At 40.1% G+C, this 18,171-nt stretch overlaps 2 protein-coding genes across 2 annotated transcripts; both read left to right on the top strand.

The window, feature by feature from the left end:
* The first annotated feature begins 4,160 nt into the window (after positions 1–4,160).
* LOC116247122 (AAA-ATPase At2g46620-like) lies at positions 4,161–6,603 on the top strand. Its single transcript, XM_031619095.2, has one exon. It carries the CDS (start codon positions 4,866–4,868, stop codon positions 6,369–6,371), a length of 1,506 nt encoding a protein of 501 aa, XP_031474955.1. The 5' UTR covers positions 4,161–4,865; the 3' UTR covers positions 6,372–6,603.
* A 3,100-nt stretch (positions 6,604–9,703) lies between these two features.
* On the top strand, positions 9,704–14,992 carry LOC116247177 (probable polygalacturonase). Its single transcript, XM_031619188.2, has 6 exons — positions 9,704–9,815; positions 10,426–10,770; positions 11,951–12,071; positions 12,605–12,779; positions 13,303–13,373; positions 13,595–14,992. The coding sequence occupies exons 1-6, from the start codon at positions 9,768–9,770 to the stop codon at positions 14,284–14,286; spliced, it is 1,452 nt and encodes a 483-aa protein (XP_031475048.1). The 5' UTR covers positions 9,704–9,767; the 3' UTR covers positions 14,287–14,992.
* Positions 14,993–18,171: the final 3,179 nt, after the last annotated feature.

The raw sequence follows: 18,171 nt of genomic DNA, 5'->3' as shown, positions 1-18,171 counted from the left end.
GCATCTGAACGGCATGACGAGATTGCCCTCCCTTGCGTTCTGTGGGTTGCGTCCCAACGCTCGTTCCGCGAGGGTAAGCTTGTAGTTTACTTGTTTGCTTCGGCACGTGCTGCCAGCAGCTGAGCCACTGGCCGCTGTCAGTCGAGCCATTGGCTTCGGTGCCTCCCGTTGCCCAAGGAACCGGACTCTGGGATTGGGTTCCGGTCGGTCCAACCCAGTGAAGGCTCTACCCCAAAGAATGCCTAAATCAGATTCACTGAACCTCACTAGTTTAGAATCCTTTCGACACTATGATTCATTCAGCAAGAATAATCGGCCTTTGAACCTGTCTCATCTGCTCTGTGTATGAGGTTTGGATGGTTTATGAAAATATCAAAGTTTAGCTATTTAGAAAAATACATCTAAAACCATGTTTCAACGTAATGATTATTTTAAAAATCAGTAGCGTGAGTATTGGCGCGTAACCTGATGGCTCTTCTCTTCTTCTCGCAGATAGTGAAGAGCATTTTCGGAAAGGGTACTTGGTCTTGCTGGAAGATGGGCGACATAAAGCACTCCACTGTCTTTTTCTCCTTTGAGCTATCAGGAAAGAGGAAATCTTTATTATCCCATGCTTGGTGCACCGAAACATCACAACCTTAAGTTAGTGGCTCCAGTGAGGTTGGTTGGTTTAGTAACTAGTGCTTTAGCAGTGAGCAAAGCAGCACAACCATGTATAGGCTGTGGAGGTGAGGGTACCAGTTAGCCGCAGGGTTTTACGTACTAAAAACTAAGTATTCTAACTGCCCAAAGAGTGTCTTTGCATTTGACAACATCAAGAGAAATTTAGACCTAAACCTTCTTGCGAATAATAGTAAATTCTCCTTGTACGTACCTGTTGGACCCAGGATCTTTGCTGTTTTATACGGAGTGACTGGTAACAGACAAAATTTCAAATATGGCTGCCCATGTAACAGTCAAGGATTTTGGCAGGCATTTATGGCTGCTCACAAACTAAATAGTGAGTTCAGTAGCCTTTGTGAAAAACAAAAGCCATATAGAGTTTGTAACCTAGCTCTCTCGGATATGATTTTGGCGTTGTAACTCGTTAGCCTGTGATTTCTCAATGTTTGACAAAATAAAACTTGCCCTGTAAGTTTTAAATTGAAAGGGTGAAAGCTGTTAGCAATTTTCCACCAGTCCTTTGGTACTTCCTTCTCTTCTCTTTGAATAATTTCCGAAATAGCTCGATGGGTGAACACCAACCAAGTCCGTTAAACACCAGGTGGGAGTACCCACCACAGGAAAGGTCATGGTCAAGCCCAGCAACAAGCCTAACTCCGATCACTTTATACCAAAAGTCATTTTACGATATCTGCTGGCCAAGTGTTATCGACCAGCAGGGGCTGGGTACAAAATTTGGGTCGGTTCAAGTTCTTGTATTTGCTTCTTTTTTTTTTTTATCCCAAGACAAGAAGGGTTAATTTCCTTGTAGAGGGCCCTGGGGTATGAATTTTTAATATATTATCCTGAGTTCCCTGATAGCTCAAAAGGAGAAAGAGATTGTTGGGTGATAGCCGGAGAAATGTGTTTGGGGGCTGTTGAAGTACCTCTTATGACACGTGGGAAGAGTTGTTAATTATGCAGATGGAAGCAAATCAGGTAAGAGAAAATATCGAAAAACTTCGAGCGATATATATATATATATATATATATATATATATATATATATATATATAAAGAGAGAGAGCCCGGCCCAGGCCTCTATATATATAAAGAGAGAGAGAGAGCCCGGCCCAGGCCCAGAAAATCCAGGCCCAGGCTCAGGGCCAACCGGGCCGGCCGGGCGCTAAGGCCAAGACAAAACTGTGAGGCAGTTTGAGTTGCCAATCAATGGGCTGGCGGAGCTAGATTTTTTTTTTTTTTTTTGTTTTGCCCAGGCTCAGAAAATCCTGGCCCAGGCTCAGGGCCAAGGCCAAGACAAAACTGTGAGGCAGTTTGAGTTGCCAATCAATGGGCTGGCGGAGCTAGATTTTTTTTTTTTTTGTTTTGCTGAGAAGCACTTTGAGCCACCAACTGGGGTTTAATGTGGGCATCACATGTTACTGAAATCAGGTCTAGTTTAACTATAATCATATGGATTTAAACTCATTTTCTGCTATCAAAATTTAGAGGTATTATGATTCATTGCTTTCGTAATCCTTATCCCTTTGATTTCATCAAAGTGATAGGGTTCCAAAATATGTAGGTTACACTAGTCAAATGGAGTCGACCATATGATCACTTGAATCATTTACTTTTATTGGGTTATAAAATAGACATTGCGTAGTCTTATTAGACTGTGCAATGGATATTCTATGTACATATATATATAAAGATTTCTGCTCACAGCCTCTCAGCTATCATCTTGGGTGAACTGCCACCTAGTGAGAATTCCCTCACCTTACTGCGTCCTCTCTCTCTATCTCTCCCTCGCGAGCGCACGCACACGCATGCATATGTCAGCAGAGAGGAGGATAGTCAATGAGCTACATTCGTCAAAAGTGTTCAATTTATAAGGTGTAGATTTTTTCTATATGATTTTCAACATTCATCATAAGTGTTCAATTAATATGATTTAGATTTTTTTGATATGATTTTCAGATATCTGATTCCATTGCAGGTTCGTTGAGGGATATCGCATGGACATCTAAATGTAATTACTCGAGTTTGTTAATTTTCCTTGATATCTAAGTCCCACTCTGATTCATTTAGTTGCACCTAGATGTGGTAAGCAAATGAAAGCTTTCTCGTGTGGCTTGGTGTTGCACACAGATGAGCCTTCTGTCATCTTGGCATAAACTGATAGTTGCTTAAACACCCCACAAAGCTACGAATTTGAGCAAGAACATGTGAAACCAATGGACCAAAACCAGGAAAATATCATCTTAATGTGAGAGACGTGACCATTCTGGTTTAACTTGGGTGTATCAACAGTGGCTGCCAGAGGATAACAAAACCAAAGAGGAGGGTAACACCTGTACTAAATCGTCTCGTTAGGTTACCATGAACCAATTAGGTTTATATAGATAAATAAATGACAAAAGTGAGAACTGAATTACTAAAACAATGTGGGTATAAAACCGGTTTCCGGATAACTGTTCCAAAATATGTTCTCCGGCCACCATATTTTCACAATTAGATTTGTGGTTGTATTTTTTTTTTTTTGGAGTGAGTCACACCACAAAAGATTTTGGATCCGTGTATTTTTGTCCCAGTAGTTAAATTCTCATTTTCTGGCTGCTTTCTAATTATTATTTTAACATAGAGACCATTTTTGGCATTCAATAAGAGAAACGGTGTGGTGTTATTAATGTCGCAGCCTCTTGTGCGTTGTTAAGGATGATTAAAATTATTACATTTTAAATTTTATTCTTTACATATGATATATTCCAAACCAAGGTTTACAACATTGCTTTTGAATTTAACTTTTGCAGTTTTTTATTCCATACTGCGTTTTTTATCACTAAGTTACGTTTTAATATCTTTAGATGGAATATTTAAAATTAGCAAGAGAAAAAGTAAGGGCGCAACAATTTAGTGATAAATAGTAAAAAAAAAAAACTGCTGTTAATATTTCTGTTTACTGAAGTTTAAGTAACATTTTTATTTGCAATTTTTGGTAAAGGTGCAGCATATATTCGAACAAATTGGCAGGTTTAAATGAAAGGTAGGCCTGAAAAGAAGTTTCCCTTTATTTAAAAGTGGGGTCCTTTCTTCCAGGACCGACGTTCAGCCGTAAACTGTCAAGAGCTTGGACCGAACCGTCGACGTCAATTTAGTCCCCTCCCCTACCTAAATCGGAGCCGTTTGCTTTCACTTGAAGGCCCATGAATTTTTGCCGGAATTCCAGAATGAGCCGTATTTTGAAAATTCTTGATATCAGCGGCTTTACGAGCAAACACCCGTTTCCCTCTACTAAGTCGGTCATATCTATATGTGGTGTCACCATTTTTTCATCAAACTGTAGACTTCTTCCACATGTGAAGCTATCAAATTCTTTCCTTATATGTTGCATACAACACCCAATTCAAACCTAGTTGTAGTTTTTATTGTCTTGCAAATAATATCGGTTCATATCGTGCATGGTTGGTAAAATTGAAAAAAAAGGGTTAAAGTTATAACGGGAAAAAGAATTTCACGTTATAAACTATACATTTTTTTTTTGTATTTTTATACTGTTCTTTCGAGATAAAAAGTATTAATCCGTTGCAAAGTTGGATCACAGATAAAATTTATTCAAATAGTCCAAGAATCAGAACCGGATGTACAGAGCCATATTGGTATCACAACTCCATTTCACTGTTATTTTAGAAAAGCTTACTGCAATTTCATTCAAGTCCGAGTTCGGTAAGAGAAAAAGCGTCTCCATTTCACGATTGCGAATTGCTTGTCTAAGTAGAGGCAATATCAAGAAACTCAAAAACTTGTGGCAGTTTTCTCAAATTCTGGTAAGAATCTGTCCCTTGAAAGATTTTCCTTCTTCCTGGTTTTTCCAATTAAACAAGCCATGGAGAGCTCCACCCTTTTTAGCTTTTACTAAATTTCGTACGGACGTCGCACCTCCTGCTGCCGTATCAGATCCCAGCTATCATTCCTCCTCCGTCTTCTTCTTCTTCTTGATCGTCATCTTCATCGTCGTCAGCTTCTTGTTCCGTTCCCTTCCGAAGCAGTCGCTCGTGGCCTCCACTCCACAAGTGCTTTTCCGCATCCCACCAGACTTGATCTTTCCTCGTGGTGGAATCGGAAAAGGCGAAGAATAATGGCAGTCTACGTCGGTGGTGGTAACGCCTCGCCGACCATTCACCCGAATCTCCTTTCAGGCTTCCTGTTTCAGCTGCCTCCTCATGATTCCATCCGTTTTAATGCATTTTGATGGGTCCCCACTAGGCTCAATGGAGTTGGGATTCCGGGCTTCTGGCATTCTGGCCGCCGCCGGAAATATGGTTCAGGGGAGTGGCCTGTTGCTCGTCTTTTGCGGAATCCAGACTCTTATCTTCCTCTTCTTGGTCGTGGCCTTTATGAAGAGGCGGAATGAGGACGAGCGGAAGAACGCAGATCAGTTTTACCGTATTCCGGAATTTGACGGTGATGGGTTCCATGAGAATGGACTCTACCGACGGGCTTCCGTCTATGTGAACTCGCTCCCCGCGGCACAGGACACAGAGTTTACGACTCTCTTCACGGCGACAAATTCGGCGGAGATCTCCCTCCGCCTCGACGCCAATCGGACGGTGACGGACTCGTTTCTTGGAGCCAAGTTGTGGTGGAAGAACGAGGAAGACGGTCACGGAAGGCGAGCCTTCGTGCTCAGAGTCAGGAAGAAGGACAAGGACGGCGTTCTCCGGCCGTATCTCCAACACGTGCAGGCTGTTGCAGAGGAGATCTCCGGCCACAGCAAGGAGCTCCGCCTCTTCACGAACTTTAATCAACGGTGGCGGTCTGCCCCCTTCCGCCACCCAGCCACATTTGCTACGGTGGCAATGGAACCGGACGTGAAGCGCTGGCTCAAGTCCGACCTAGAAACGTTCATGAAGGGCCGCCAATACTATCTTCGCGTTGGCCGGAGCTGGAAGCGCAACTACCTCTTTTATGGCGCCACTGGCACCGGAAAATCCACGACGATCGCCGCTATCGCGAATTTTCTCAACTTCGATATCTACGTCCTCGAGCTCTCGCAGATTGCTGATGATTCCGAGCTCAAGATCCTCGTCCAGCAGACCGGCGGCCGGTCGATTCTCGTCGTTGAGGACCTAGACGAGTTCTTCCCGGCCCTGACTGCTGACAAGAACTTGACCATCGGAAGGACGACAACGGGGGTAACCCTGTCCGGCGTGTTGAACATACTGGACGGGATCTGGTCGTGTTGCGAGGAGCAGCGGATCATGGTCTTCACGATGAAAAGCAGGGACGGCATCGATCCCGCGATCCTCCGGGCCGGCAGGCTCGACGTACACGTGTATTTCCCGGCCTGCACCTTTGCGGCGTTCAAAACCCTCGCCTGCAATTACCTCGGCCTGAAGGACCATAAACTCTTTCCCCTCGTCGAGGAAAGCATCCAAGCCGGCTCGTCGCTCACTCCGGCCGACATCGGCGAGATCATGATCCTGAACCGGTGTTCTCCCAGCCGCGCCCTGAAGTCGGTCATCAACGCCTTGCAGTCCAACAATCGGCAGGCTAGGAGGTGCCGCATCAGCTACCCAAGCGACGACGAGGGTGACTTGCCGGGCTCCGGCCGAATTTTCCGCCGGGAAATTCTTTCACTCACGGACTTGAGGAAGTTGTATAATTTCCTGAGGTTAAAGAACCGAAGGAAGACGCCGCAGTTGTCTTACGATGCCAAAGAGGCCTGACGCCGGAACAAAGCCGGCGATTTTCCGTTCGCCGGCCGGCATGGAGTTGGGCATTACTCGGGATTTTTATTTCAAACATCTGTTTGATGAAAAGCTATTCGGACTCTTTTTGGTCCCCCATCTATCTAGATTTTCTTCCAAATGCTCGTGGTGTTTATTGCTAATCTTTGTTGTGGAGACGGACAGGCCGGATTGGGTTGGAAAAATAAAACACCCGTTTGGCATTTGTATATCCAATGTGAAGAACCGCAAAAAATGATTGCATTTTTTCCCTCCTTCTCTTTCTTGCTTTCTTTCTTTCACAGTCAATCTTGTAGTTCATCTTCTCTATCTTGAGATCCTACGTATCAATGTTTTAGTTTCTTGACCTTTAGCAAAGATCCTAAAATATTTGACTAGAGAGTTCCATGAATTTGTGGAGATAATGACGACATTAATTTTTATGGGTATCAAACTTTTTGTGTGTGCTAACAACATTAGATATAAGTTAGATATAAGCTGAACTCTTATCTTAAATTTAAAATTTGACGCAATCAAACACCCTTAAGATTTAGACGCTTAGTTCAAATCGGAAATTGAAAGCTGAATCTGATGCAGACTTACCTCCAAATTATTTCATGGTAGATTTGATTTATCCGCCAAATTTATGAACATCTGACAAGGGAAAATAGAGGTTTCTGACAAAGGAAATCATGTTTTCTCGACCTTCCAAATTATAATTCACTGTGAGCTTTGATTTTAATGCACTTGACAAAGATTCCATGGAGCCACATGGGGGGCTTGGAAGGAGTCGCCTGCTGATTTAAAGGGGATGGTTGGTGCAGAAAGTAAGGCTTCGTCTGTCAAAAAGACAGCCAAAGTTCAAAACTCAAGAGAATCATCCTCTCGTATAGGCCTTGGAAGCAAGACTATGTGATAGTGCCGGAGAAAAAAGCATCAGAAGCCGCGGAAGCTGGTAAAAATCAAAGCGAAATTGACGGGAAAATAGGACTTCTGATTTGATAACTCTATGCAATAAAAAGTAAGATCATCTTCTTCAAACTCCCATCGACATCTAAAGGAAAACTAGACGATGGCAGGTCAACATAAATGTGACTCGAATATTAGACTCTTGACCTCCTTTAACTTGAAAGTCTCCAGTCCAAAATCACTTAGTCAAGTAGGTAGAATTCCATTGAGATTTCAACCTAATGTCAGACTCTCTCTTGGTTGCAATTCTGCGACTAAATGGTTGCTCCTGTATCTAGTAGTAGCATCTCTCCAGACTCGAAACAGGGCCGTCCTCATCTCCTATCAGCAGTGTTGAGAAACAAACCAAGAAGCTCATGGCTCGAACTCAGGCTCATAAACCACTCTGCTATCTAGGCTCGTCAAATTCATCGCATATCGACAAGCTACTTACAGACATACAAGCTTACATTTTCGAGAAAACTGTCGCTTATATAAACATCTGACAAGGGAAAATTGAGGTTTCTGGCATCAAATCTACGAATTAAAGATGCTATAGGCGACACATTCATATTGAAATCCTGCTTTCAGTCGAAAACCTAAAATCTTCGTTGAAATCTCTACAAATGATAATGAAAACCTTTTAGTAAACTAGTGGTGAAACTTGTAACCGGTGAAACTTATAACCCTTCGTTGAATTTTCGTAAATTATACTTTAGGGATCGTTTGGTAGTTGGAACACTTTATCAGGGCTTCATGAATCTGCTTTAAAGATTGGGTTATACTTGTGGACACTAGATTGAAGTAGATTCATGCATGAGACACTAGAATGCATGAGACACTAGAATTAAGTGTCCATGAATCTGTTTTAATCTTTACCGCAGATTCATGGAACACTCACAAAGTGTATCATGAATCTGACATAGAGATCGGAGTAAACTCTTATTCACCTAGTTTTTGTGTTTCATGAGTCTCCTCCAATCTTTATGATATACTCATGAAACACTTATATAATATCCATACTACCAAACCACCTCTTAGGTTTCTTCTTTTAAGTTATTTCTAAATCTGAGCTAGCGTTGGTTTCTGACTTTTACCTGTACTCTCAGGTTGATATTTCAGCAGACAGCAAATTCCTTTTCCGAATCTGATTCCAATTGGGTATAGCTGCTTATTAATTAAATCCTGATTTGCACTACCAAACCGAGTAATCAAATGTAGATTCGGTTTGAGGACAGTATCGAAAACCACTTCAAGGCTCACTTTTTTCTAAATTGCAGGAGCCTTGATGGGGATGTCAGATTTTAAGTGCATTACAATATGGGCAGCAGATAATCATAATATCGTATGCATCTCTCTCCTCAATAAAGAGCGGGGACATCGGAATCCACTGCTTTAGCATTAAAAATGTCATAAAAAAGAGAAAACAGGATCCATCTAATCAAAAGTCTGATAGATATACGATATTGTTACTACAATATGTTTAATCCCATATTCTTATTTCGAGAAATATGATGTGATTATATCCAACTACTGTACTCTTGGACCATGTGTTCATCTGAAGTTACGTGTTCTAAGAGCACAAAGTTTAATTTTCTTATCAAATCCCACATCGTAAATCAATGAGATTTAGCATTCAACCAGATTAAAAAAACGCCGGGGATTAAATGGTTTAGAATATAAATACTCCGGTAATCTAAGAGTAAGTTCGCAAATAAAGTGAGTCGTGGACGTTGCAGTTGCATAATTTGGACTTGAAGATGGAACAAAGAACCAACACAATTTTACTGTTTGCGTGAACCATAAATCGATGGTATAAGATTCCCCACTCACTTCAAAGAAGAAGGGAACAACAAGAGAAATTAATCAACTAGCTCAAATAAATTAAGGCAAATATGCAATTCCAAAATGACAGCTCCTTTTTCTTTCTTTCATTCTTTGTTTGGCAGGAAGGGGAAAAGAATTCTAGTGAGTGAAACATTTTCTTCAACTGGAGTTCGGATGATGGATAGTTTTGTAGAAATTTGTTTCCGTTATATCTCCTCTTCTTGGCACTAAGCATTATCTATTTTAAGATCACTTGTAACGTCCTTAATTAAATATTTAGCGGAGGAGGATAAGAAAAACGTTCTCACGGATGGGCAGTTTCATAGCATAAACTGTGAACTGATAGATTTTTAAATGAGGCCACTTATTCCTACGGGTCTGATTTTCAAAGTTTCGTACAAAGGTAGGTTTTGTAGTTGAGAAGTTTACTAATTTTTATCTAGAGAACCCTATTATTAAGTTTTCCGACTTCACGACCACATTGAGCCATCTTTGGAAATCTAAAACCAACCAACGTTCGGTTCGTAGAATCATTTTAAGCGAAGAAATTGGTCTCCCCAAAAAATTGGAGGACCAGGACTCAAGGGAGTAAGCATCTATATAAACAGGGCCTCTTCTTTCATGGCTTCCACACTTGTTGGTACAACCATGGATCCTCACTCCAATAACGTAAATCTCTCTCTCTCTCTCTCTCTCTATATATATATATATATATATATATATATGCATCCACATTTTCTTGTTTTCTTGGCAATTACTATTGTTTTTGTGGTTGCCAGAATTCTGGATGTCTTTCGTTTAGGTTTGTGACATATAGGTAGATTCAGTATGCTTGATTCAGGATGAGATTCAATTCTCTAATCACAAGATTTCTCGAAAGGTTATTAAAATCTGAAGATGGTTCATCAACTATCGAGTTATTTTATTTGTTGGTGGTTCAAACGCCGGGGATCTTTAAACAGATCACGTATATTACATTTGCAGGGTGCGAATCTTTTCGTAACGCAGATTCAGTCTGCTTTTTTTTTTTTTTTAGATCATATTGTTTTGAAGAACATTTGTTTTTCTCTTTTAACATTTGTTTTTCTCTTTTCTTTTGGTTTTCCATACTTCAATGTGCCAAGAATCACCAATTCTGCGCATGAATTTCCGCTATACACGTATGGAATCCATTTTAGTGGATTATTGTGGAAGGGAATAAGGGTGGGAGAGCATAAGAAGTTTCATTTCTCTATGAGGAAGCCTTCTACATAAAACTCATCGGAATTTTTTCTTTCAGGGTTTGATGAAATTGGCATGGGTGACGGCGCTAGCGCTTCGCCTTCTCTGCGTGATGGGTGAGTGCAAGCAGCCGGGTGCACCAGCTCCGGCGACATCGTTGGCGCACTATGCACCGTCATGCCGAGCGCACAGAGCATCGATAAAGGACTTTGGTGGGGTGGGCGACGGGTCCACGTCGAACACGAAGGCCTTCCGAGACGCGGTCGCCCACCTCAGCCAATTCTCGGCACAGGGAGGGGCGCTGCTGTACGTGCCTCCGGGAAGGTGGCTGACGGGAGGCTTCAACCTCACCAGCAACTTCACTCTTTTCCTTGATCGGGATGCCGTCCTCCTTGCCTCTCAGGTGGGTTTCGGACTCTGGGTTTGATTGCTGGTTCTAGTCTCATGTTCTTTTCCGTTTGAAAGATTTCATATATATGTATATATATAGTGTGTGTGTGTGTTAGACACTTAGATGTTAAACAGATTAAAAACATATGTTTTTCAACTTAGAAAAAACAATGAGAAAAAGGTGACGACGCATTTTTGTTCTCTAGTATCTATATATATATTGATAGAAGTTGTACACTTAGATGTTAAACAGATAAAAAACAATCTCAGCCTATGGTATTTTTTAACTTGAAAAATAACAACAGTAAGAAAAAGTGATGGTGCATTTTTTGTCATCTAGTATCAGTTTATGCACATTTTTTTCCTTGTTTATCTTTCAACCATTGGTTTCTAAAATATCAAGGGCTGAAATCATTTTTTTTCTATTTAGCGTGAGTGTGTGTGTGTGTGTATATATATATATGTATATATAGACAGAGAGAGAAAGAGAGAGAGAGAGAGAGTAATTGGTAAAAAACAAACCATTAAGGTAACAGACCTCTTAATTTTGTGTTAGAAAATATTGTAAACACAGTGTGAACACCTTAACATGTTGATCAATAGTAATTCAATGTAAATAATGTATTAATTCAACTTATTTTTGTAAAGAAAACATTGATGTTTTACTATCAAGATTTTGATGCTATAAGAGCAGTTCATTTTTCATTATCAAGAAAACATAATTAAAGAAAAAAATGTCTAACTTAATATATGTTCCTCATCAAATCACTCTTAAGATCATATCCATAAGGTTAGATTGCATAAAGAAACACTTTAATAATTTTTTTTAGGTCTGTGTGTCCCTTATTAACCTGGTAGACTAAAACTCAAATCTACCGATTTGTTTGTTATTTTTTTCCTAATTGCATTTCACTCTGGTTTTTCTATTTCTCAAACCATCAATTTTTCAAAGTTTATTGCTACAACTTCATTTAGTTAGATCTAGAACTTTCCAGGTGATTTTAAACATTAGGGAAATGAATATGAGAGAGAGAGAGAGAGAGAGAGAGAGAGAGCATGGCAATCTTGGTGAATGTGACTTTTAATTAGGAGAGAAACATAAACTTTTATTATTTGATTCATGGTTAGATATTATTACTTATTCACCTGGAAAGTAAGGAATGATTGAAATTCTTATCCCCACCAAATGACAGGACATGAACGAATGGCCCCTTATAGATCCCTTGCCTTCATATGGGAGGGGAAGGGATGCTCCTGGTGCCAGATACAGCAACTTCATCTTCGGAACGAACCTTACAGATGTGGTTATCACAGGTACTGTTCATTCTTTTTTCAAGCTCAATGAAGATTTTTTCTTCCATAGTTGACATATGGCATTCTAAATATAATTTTACATTATTATGAGAATCGTTGATGTTAACCTTCGTCTGCAAAGGACATGTTCTGCCATGTTCTTCTAAGACATCGACGCGGAAAGAACCCTTAATGCCATTCAGCAAAGAACAAGAAGTGCAAAAGGAAAAACAACTTCAATATTTTCCTTGAAGTAAGTTAACATTAACATGATCGAAGCACCATAAAAGATAGGTTTAACTTAACTTGGTGTTGTCTAAAATTGGTGCCTGAAGTTTCCTGAGGAGCTCAAAATGGTAATCTTCAATGCCATTCAACAGTGAACTTGATGGAAGTAAACTGACATTTTTAGATGAATACAGAAAAATTAATTGTTGTTTAGCAATGTCAAAACCCATATCCACTTCTTATTACCACTAGGACTTCATCTTTATTCTAAAACATGCTTGGCAAACAATAAAATATTTGTTTATGGCATCTTTTGTTGATTTAAGGCAACAATGGCACGATCGACGGGCAGGGTGAATTTTGGTGGGATAAGTTTCATAAGAAAGAGCTCAAGTATACAAGAGGATATCTCATAGAGTTCGTGTATACCACTGGCATTGTCATATCAAACATCACACTCCTCAACTCTCCTTCATGGAACGTTCATCCTGTCTACAGCAGGTCTGCATTCTCTCTCTCTCTCTCTCTCTTTTCTTCTGCTCCTCACTCGCTATAAATGTTTGTACTTTGTACATATGTGGTGCATGTAGTTGTTTAAAAAGTGAATACAGTACACAAATTCACGAAGATCAACCACGGTAGCCATGCGTTTGTAAAAATCCAGATCAGATGATCAAGACAATTGAGGAAACAGATTATACAATCTGCAAAGTTATTGTGGGAACAGAGCCTTAAATAGGTTGCTAAGACCAGGATATTGCAGGAACAGAGAAGCAGGTTTAGGTTTAACCTTGAAAATCAGGGATTGGACTGATAGATGAAAAAATGGAGTGGAGTAGCTTGGGCATTGCTAAGCTGTCTCTCACTCACCTTCTATTACTATCCAGTTTCTATCTGATTAGTTGGATTTAGGTGAAGCCTATGAAATCTGATTAGCTCATTGTCTCTGGCTTCTGGTAATCAACTAGGCCCCAAAGTTCTAAAACTTGATTATCTGTAAATTAACCAAGGTTAAAAATTTCAGGAATATTGTCGTTCAAGGCATCACAATTCTCGCACCAGTGAACTCACCAAACACTGATGGCATCGATCCAGGTAGGTTTGAATGATGATATAATAGTCTTTGAATCCTCACTCTATCTTCTTGCAGAAAGCATTTAGTATGCAGCAGATCTACATCTTTCTTTCTTAATCATTTTCTCAGCTCTGCTGCATATTAAATTCTCTGAACCTAACATGCAGCAATATTTTCTGTTCAGATACCGCTCCACAGTACTTATTTCACTCTTTTTGTTGGTTTCCTTTTTTCTCCATAGATTCCTGCTCCCAGGTATGGATACAGGACTGCTACATAGTCTCTGGAGATGATTGCATTGCAATCAAGAGTGGGTGGGATGAGTATGGGATTCGCGTCAACATGCCAAGTGAATACATCTACATTAAGGGTCTCACCTGCATCTCCCCAACAAGTGCTGTAATTGCACTTGGCAGTGAGATGTCAGGGGGGATTCAAAATGTTTTTGCTGAAGATATTACAACAATCGACTCGGAGGTTGGGGTTAGAGTTAAGAGTGCACCAGGCAGAGGTGGCTTTGTGAGGGGGATATACGTTAGGGGCATGACCATGAAGAACATGAAGTATGCCTTCAACAGCAAGGGATTCTACAAGGACCATGCTGATGATAAGTACAATCCAAAAGCTCTTCCCGTTGTCAATGGCATCAGTCTCAGCAACATGGTCGTCGAGAACGCAACTATGGCCGCAAAGATGGAAGGGATTCAGAGTGCACCATACACTGGAATCTGCATTTCTAATGTGACCATTTCTCTAGCACCAAGAAAGTGTGAAACGCCACCAGCATGGAACTGCACTGATGTTCATGGTGTGTCCGGTGATGTTAGTCCAGTGCCATGTCGTCAGCTGTCACCGGGATCACAGAAGAGCCCTTGCCCCTTTCCACTGGAAAGGGTTCCAATTCATAAGCCGAAATTGGAGCTCTGCACTTAGAGCAGCAGCAGCAGTCACATGTGAGAGAGAATAAATAAATAATTATATATATATATGTATATATATATATATATAATTATTTTTTCAATAGTATAGGATAGGACCTTAATAGAACAGGAGCCAACTGTAAGCAGAGTCTTCTGCAGTGCACCTTATTTGTCGGGCTAAACTCTTGATAAAGCCTCAAATCTTATTGAAGGAGAAGAAAGAATAGAAAAGAACGTGCCATGAAAACTGCACATAAGAAATGAGAAGCAAAAGCATTGATTATACGAGTCACTTAAGAAACTGCAGTCACAAATCAGGGTCAGAGGTTGAGAATTCAGCATTGGGGAGTCAAGGATCTTACCCTTGAACTACTCGGAAGCAGAAGAATGTTGTAGTCCACATAACAACTGAGCATAAATAGCCAAGCAACTCCAACAGTTTACTGTGTCAACCGATCATGCTTTTACACAGAGTTCTGTTTCACCAATTATCAAAATGGTAGCTGTGAATGTTACAATTCGACTTGGAGAATCAAGAACTCATCCAAAACGCAACTTGGTGCATCATATAGTTTTGCGTTCGCATGTGAGATACGTAAACTAAAGGAGCTGAAAAAAGAGAAAACAAGAAGGATGTTGTGCTTGGGTTAAATCTGTACATGGATGCTGTCAACTCAAAACTAACAATAATCTAAATCTAACTACAATTTGTATTTGATCGGGAACAAAACATTCACATGTCTCTTCATCGATGCACAGAGAAAATATCTTCTTCCCCGTGATCAGAGTCCAACCAGTTGAAATAACTTGGAAATTGAAATTTGTTGTTGCTCCTAAAACAGGTTTGATTTCTGGGTTTTCTTGGAAACGCATTTAGAATAAAGCTAAGAATTCTGTTCTCCACAAGTGAAGGCGGCACTCTTTTCCCCTAAAAGTAGCAACAGAGTTTATGAATGAACAGAAGACTCAGAAGTCATAATGCTTAAACAACCCATGAGGTCCTGTCGGAGAATCATGTACATTTTAAAACTTTAGTGCAATTTTTCTTTTTGATTATTACAAAAAATATGGGGATACCTTTTCAGAAAAGCAATTCAATAGTTAAAGAAAACCTGATTGCTCCACCGATATTCCACAGTATCCACCTTTTTGCTTCTGACTTCGAATCCACATTATTTATGAGGAGGCAGATGCCTTTATACGGCCATTCCATGTGACTATGGCTGCTTTTACTTTCACGTCTCATATGTAAGAGGCCCCTACCAGAACACTAATGTGGATCATGTATTTGTCTGATTGCCCAATCAACAATTAGCATTAAAGGGGCTAACTAGTTGAATTTGAGGGTCTCTCACAAATTCAGAAGCCAGAGAAAAAATTTCTGTATTTTCACCCCCCCCCTTAATGATTCACAATCTAAACTAAAGCAAAAATGGTAGTAGGTAGATTGAATATAAATGTATGCCTTTAGTGGATCTACGATGGGTTTCACTTCAAAAAGTTAGATCCATGTTCAAAACTCAATTTGGATCCTGTTGTAACTGAGAATTTAAGACTTGTTTAAAGCCCCGGTTCACTCAAGCCGGATCCGAGTGGTCATTACATCTTAAACAGATGTTGTATTTGGAAGCGTTGGTTAAGATATTGGCTAATTAATGTGACCCAGATCTAGATCAGTGGCGGAGCTGGGACCAATGATATGTGGTGCCGCAACCCGACCCAATTTTATATAAGTGCTCCTCAGCTAAAACTTTCTGACTCAACCATTAATCCGAAACCAACCAACTCCCAGCAGAAGTCAGCTTTCTTTAATAAATGTTTTCGTCATGGATGATCAGTTTCAGTCTGATTGATATCGAAAAGACATGATTTCAAAGTTCTAAGAGGCATTTTTTGGCTGAAGAGCACTGATCGACGCAAATTTTAGATTCTTAAGGGCATCTATACATACAAATGTGGAAATTGTTGAGGGCATCAATATCTAGAAACGGTAAAAACATGAAATTTGTGGCTGCATCGGCAAATGCCTATACCAGCTTACACGTGGCTATGCGGTCAATGACACAAAAGAGAAGTCATGTCAAATAGTTCCACCCAATGAATAACAGCCACGTGTATTATTGTGGGGGTGGGGTGCGGGGCAACGTGTCGCTAACAACAACGGAGATACGTGGTGTGTTGCTCTTATGCCATTGGTGGCTGGCCAATCGAGACCCGCGTGCTTCTGCCACGCGCCCTACTTTGTCATCCACACCACCCTATGAGCTCAAAACTATACTTTTTTTTTTTTGTGTTTGGTTCAGTATATCTTAAATAAAAGGTTAGTTGAACTAAATATTAACTGCCTTAGAGCGAGAAGCTGATAACCCACTACAGAGAAAAGAGGCCGCCCTTTCATTCACCCTGCCTTTCGGGTTCTGGATTGTGTTGGTAATAACAATGACAACTATACACCCTTCAATTTAGGTATCTTGCTCCTCTATCTTCCCAATCATTCCCGGTTGATCCTTCTTCTCCCAATTCCTTCCATTCTACCAATGAACGATCTACAATGATTCGCAAATCCAGATTGACTAATTGTTCTCTGATTGCAATAGCTTCGGTAGATATTTCTCGATTTCTAAATGTATCGAAGCCTTGGGTAATAAAAAAAAAGTGGGATCACTTAAGATGCCAAGGCATAGTGTTCTCGAGCATCGAACTAAGACCTGCCTGTTTACAAGCCCTCAGCCCGACTAGTTATGCGATGGTCCTTAAGGCAGAATGTACGTGGTATAGTTGAACTTATAGAATCTCATACAATTTTAGTTTTGGCTGGCTTAAGATTTGGTATGTACAATTTTAGTTCGAATGAAGGAACTGCACTGATCAATAGATTTGGATTCGATTACTTTATGTCAAGATAAATTGGAACCTTTTACATCCATGATTAAAAGGGGGATTCCAAAATTTATATTTAATAAGTTAGGTATGTTTTTAGAAGTCGCTGCAGGCTACATGAAAGGAACTCGTTACTGTTTATGCCTTTTGGGGACTGTTTAAACCTTTTTGGGTTTTGGATGAGCAAGACGGAGAGAGAGAGATCTGTACCAATGAAAGCTGAAGATGGAAATCATTCATGTCAAATAAAATCATCCAAGTGCTTTATGAGGCTTGGGTCAATTTTGAAAATGGTCCATATGGAAACAACAAGTATATATGGTTAATTAATTGTACAGTGGGTTGGGCCAGTCAGGTTTGAAAAGTGTCTCGCATCGAAGACAAGTAAAGGCCAACGCAAGCGTTGCTCGATTTCTATTAGGCTGGATTGCTCGAAAAATCGAGGAGTAGTAGTAGTTGACTGAATGTTTATAGGCAGAGGCGGAGCCCATAGGGGCATGGACAGGGGCAGAAGAGTCATGATTTCGCCTTTAGGGCCACCGAATGGAAACACGACACAATAGATAGAACCTTTGAAAGTTCTTTACAAAGCCCAATACCAATTTTTCAAAAGTTCAACAGAGGTCAAATTCAGATTTTTAAAAAATTTAATGTGTAAATTTTAAATTTTTAAAATATGAGGGTAGAAGGTTGCATGGTCATTTTGACTTGCAGAATTCCTTTTTAATATATCCCCGTATACTTGAATTTTTTGGCAACGTCACTGCTCACATATTCATGTTTTTCAATTTTCTGGCCTGTGATTTTGCTAAAAAAAAAAAACAATTTTCTACATAATTTTTTAAAAGACTCAGCCCACTTTAATTTTGTAAATAAATATAGACTGGCACCTCTTATAATTTTTGAAAAAAATAAATAATTCTCATAAAATTATTTTTAAAAAAAAGACTCGGCACATATTTTCAAACTTTGTGATGTCCGGTCAACTTTGAAGCCAGCTAATTCACTCGCCCGGGAG

This window comes from Nymphaea colorata, chromosome 2 (genome assembly GCF_008831285.2).
Source record: "Nymphaea colorata isolate Beijing-Zhang1983 chromosome 2, ASM883128v2, whole genome shotgun sequence".
Lineage (NCBI taxonomy): Eukaryota > Viridiplantae > Streptophyta > Magnoliopsida > Nymphaeales > Nymphaeaceae > Nymphaea > Nymphaea colorata.
The sequence above is the reverse complement of the archived record's forward strand: the minus strand, read 5'-3'. Positions and strand labels throughout refer to the sequence as shown.

Excerpts from the sequence above, each read along its gene's own strand:
- LOC116247122 (XM_031619095.2), top strand. The coding sequence starts at position 4,866 with ATGATTCCATCCGTTTTAATGCATTTTGATGGGTCCCCACTAGGCTCA.
- LOC116247177 (XM_031619188.2), top strand. The coding sequence starts at position 9,768 with ATGGCTTCCACACTTGTTGGTACAACCATGGATCCTCACTCCAATAAC. Across the intron at positions 10,771-11,950 it reads CCGTCCTCCTTGCCTCTCAG|GACATGAACGAATGGCCCCT; the intron begins GTGGGTTTCGGA and ends ACCAAATGACAG. Across the intron at positions 12,072-12,604 it reads TACAGATGTGGTTATCACAG|GCAACAATGGCACGATCGAC; the intron begins GTACTGTTCATT and ends TGTTGATTTAAG.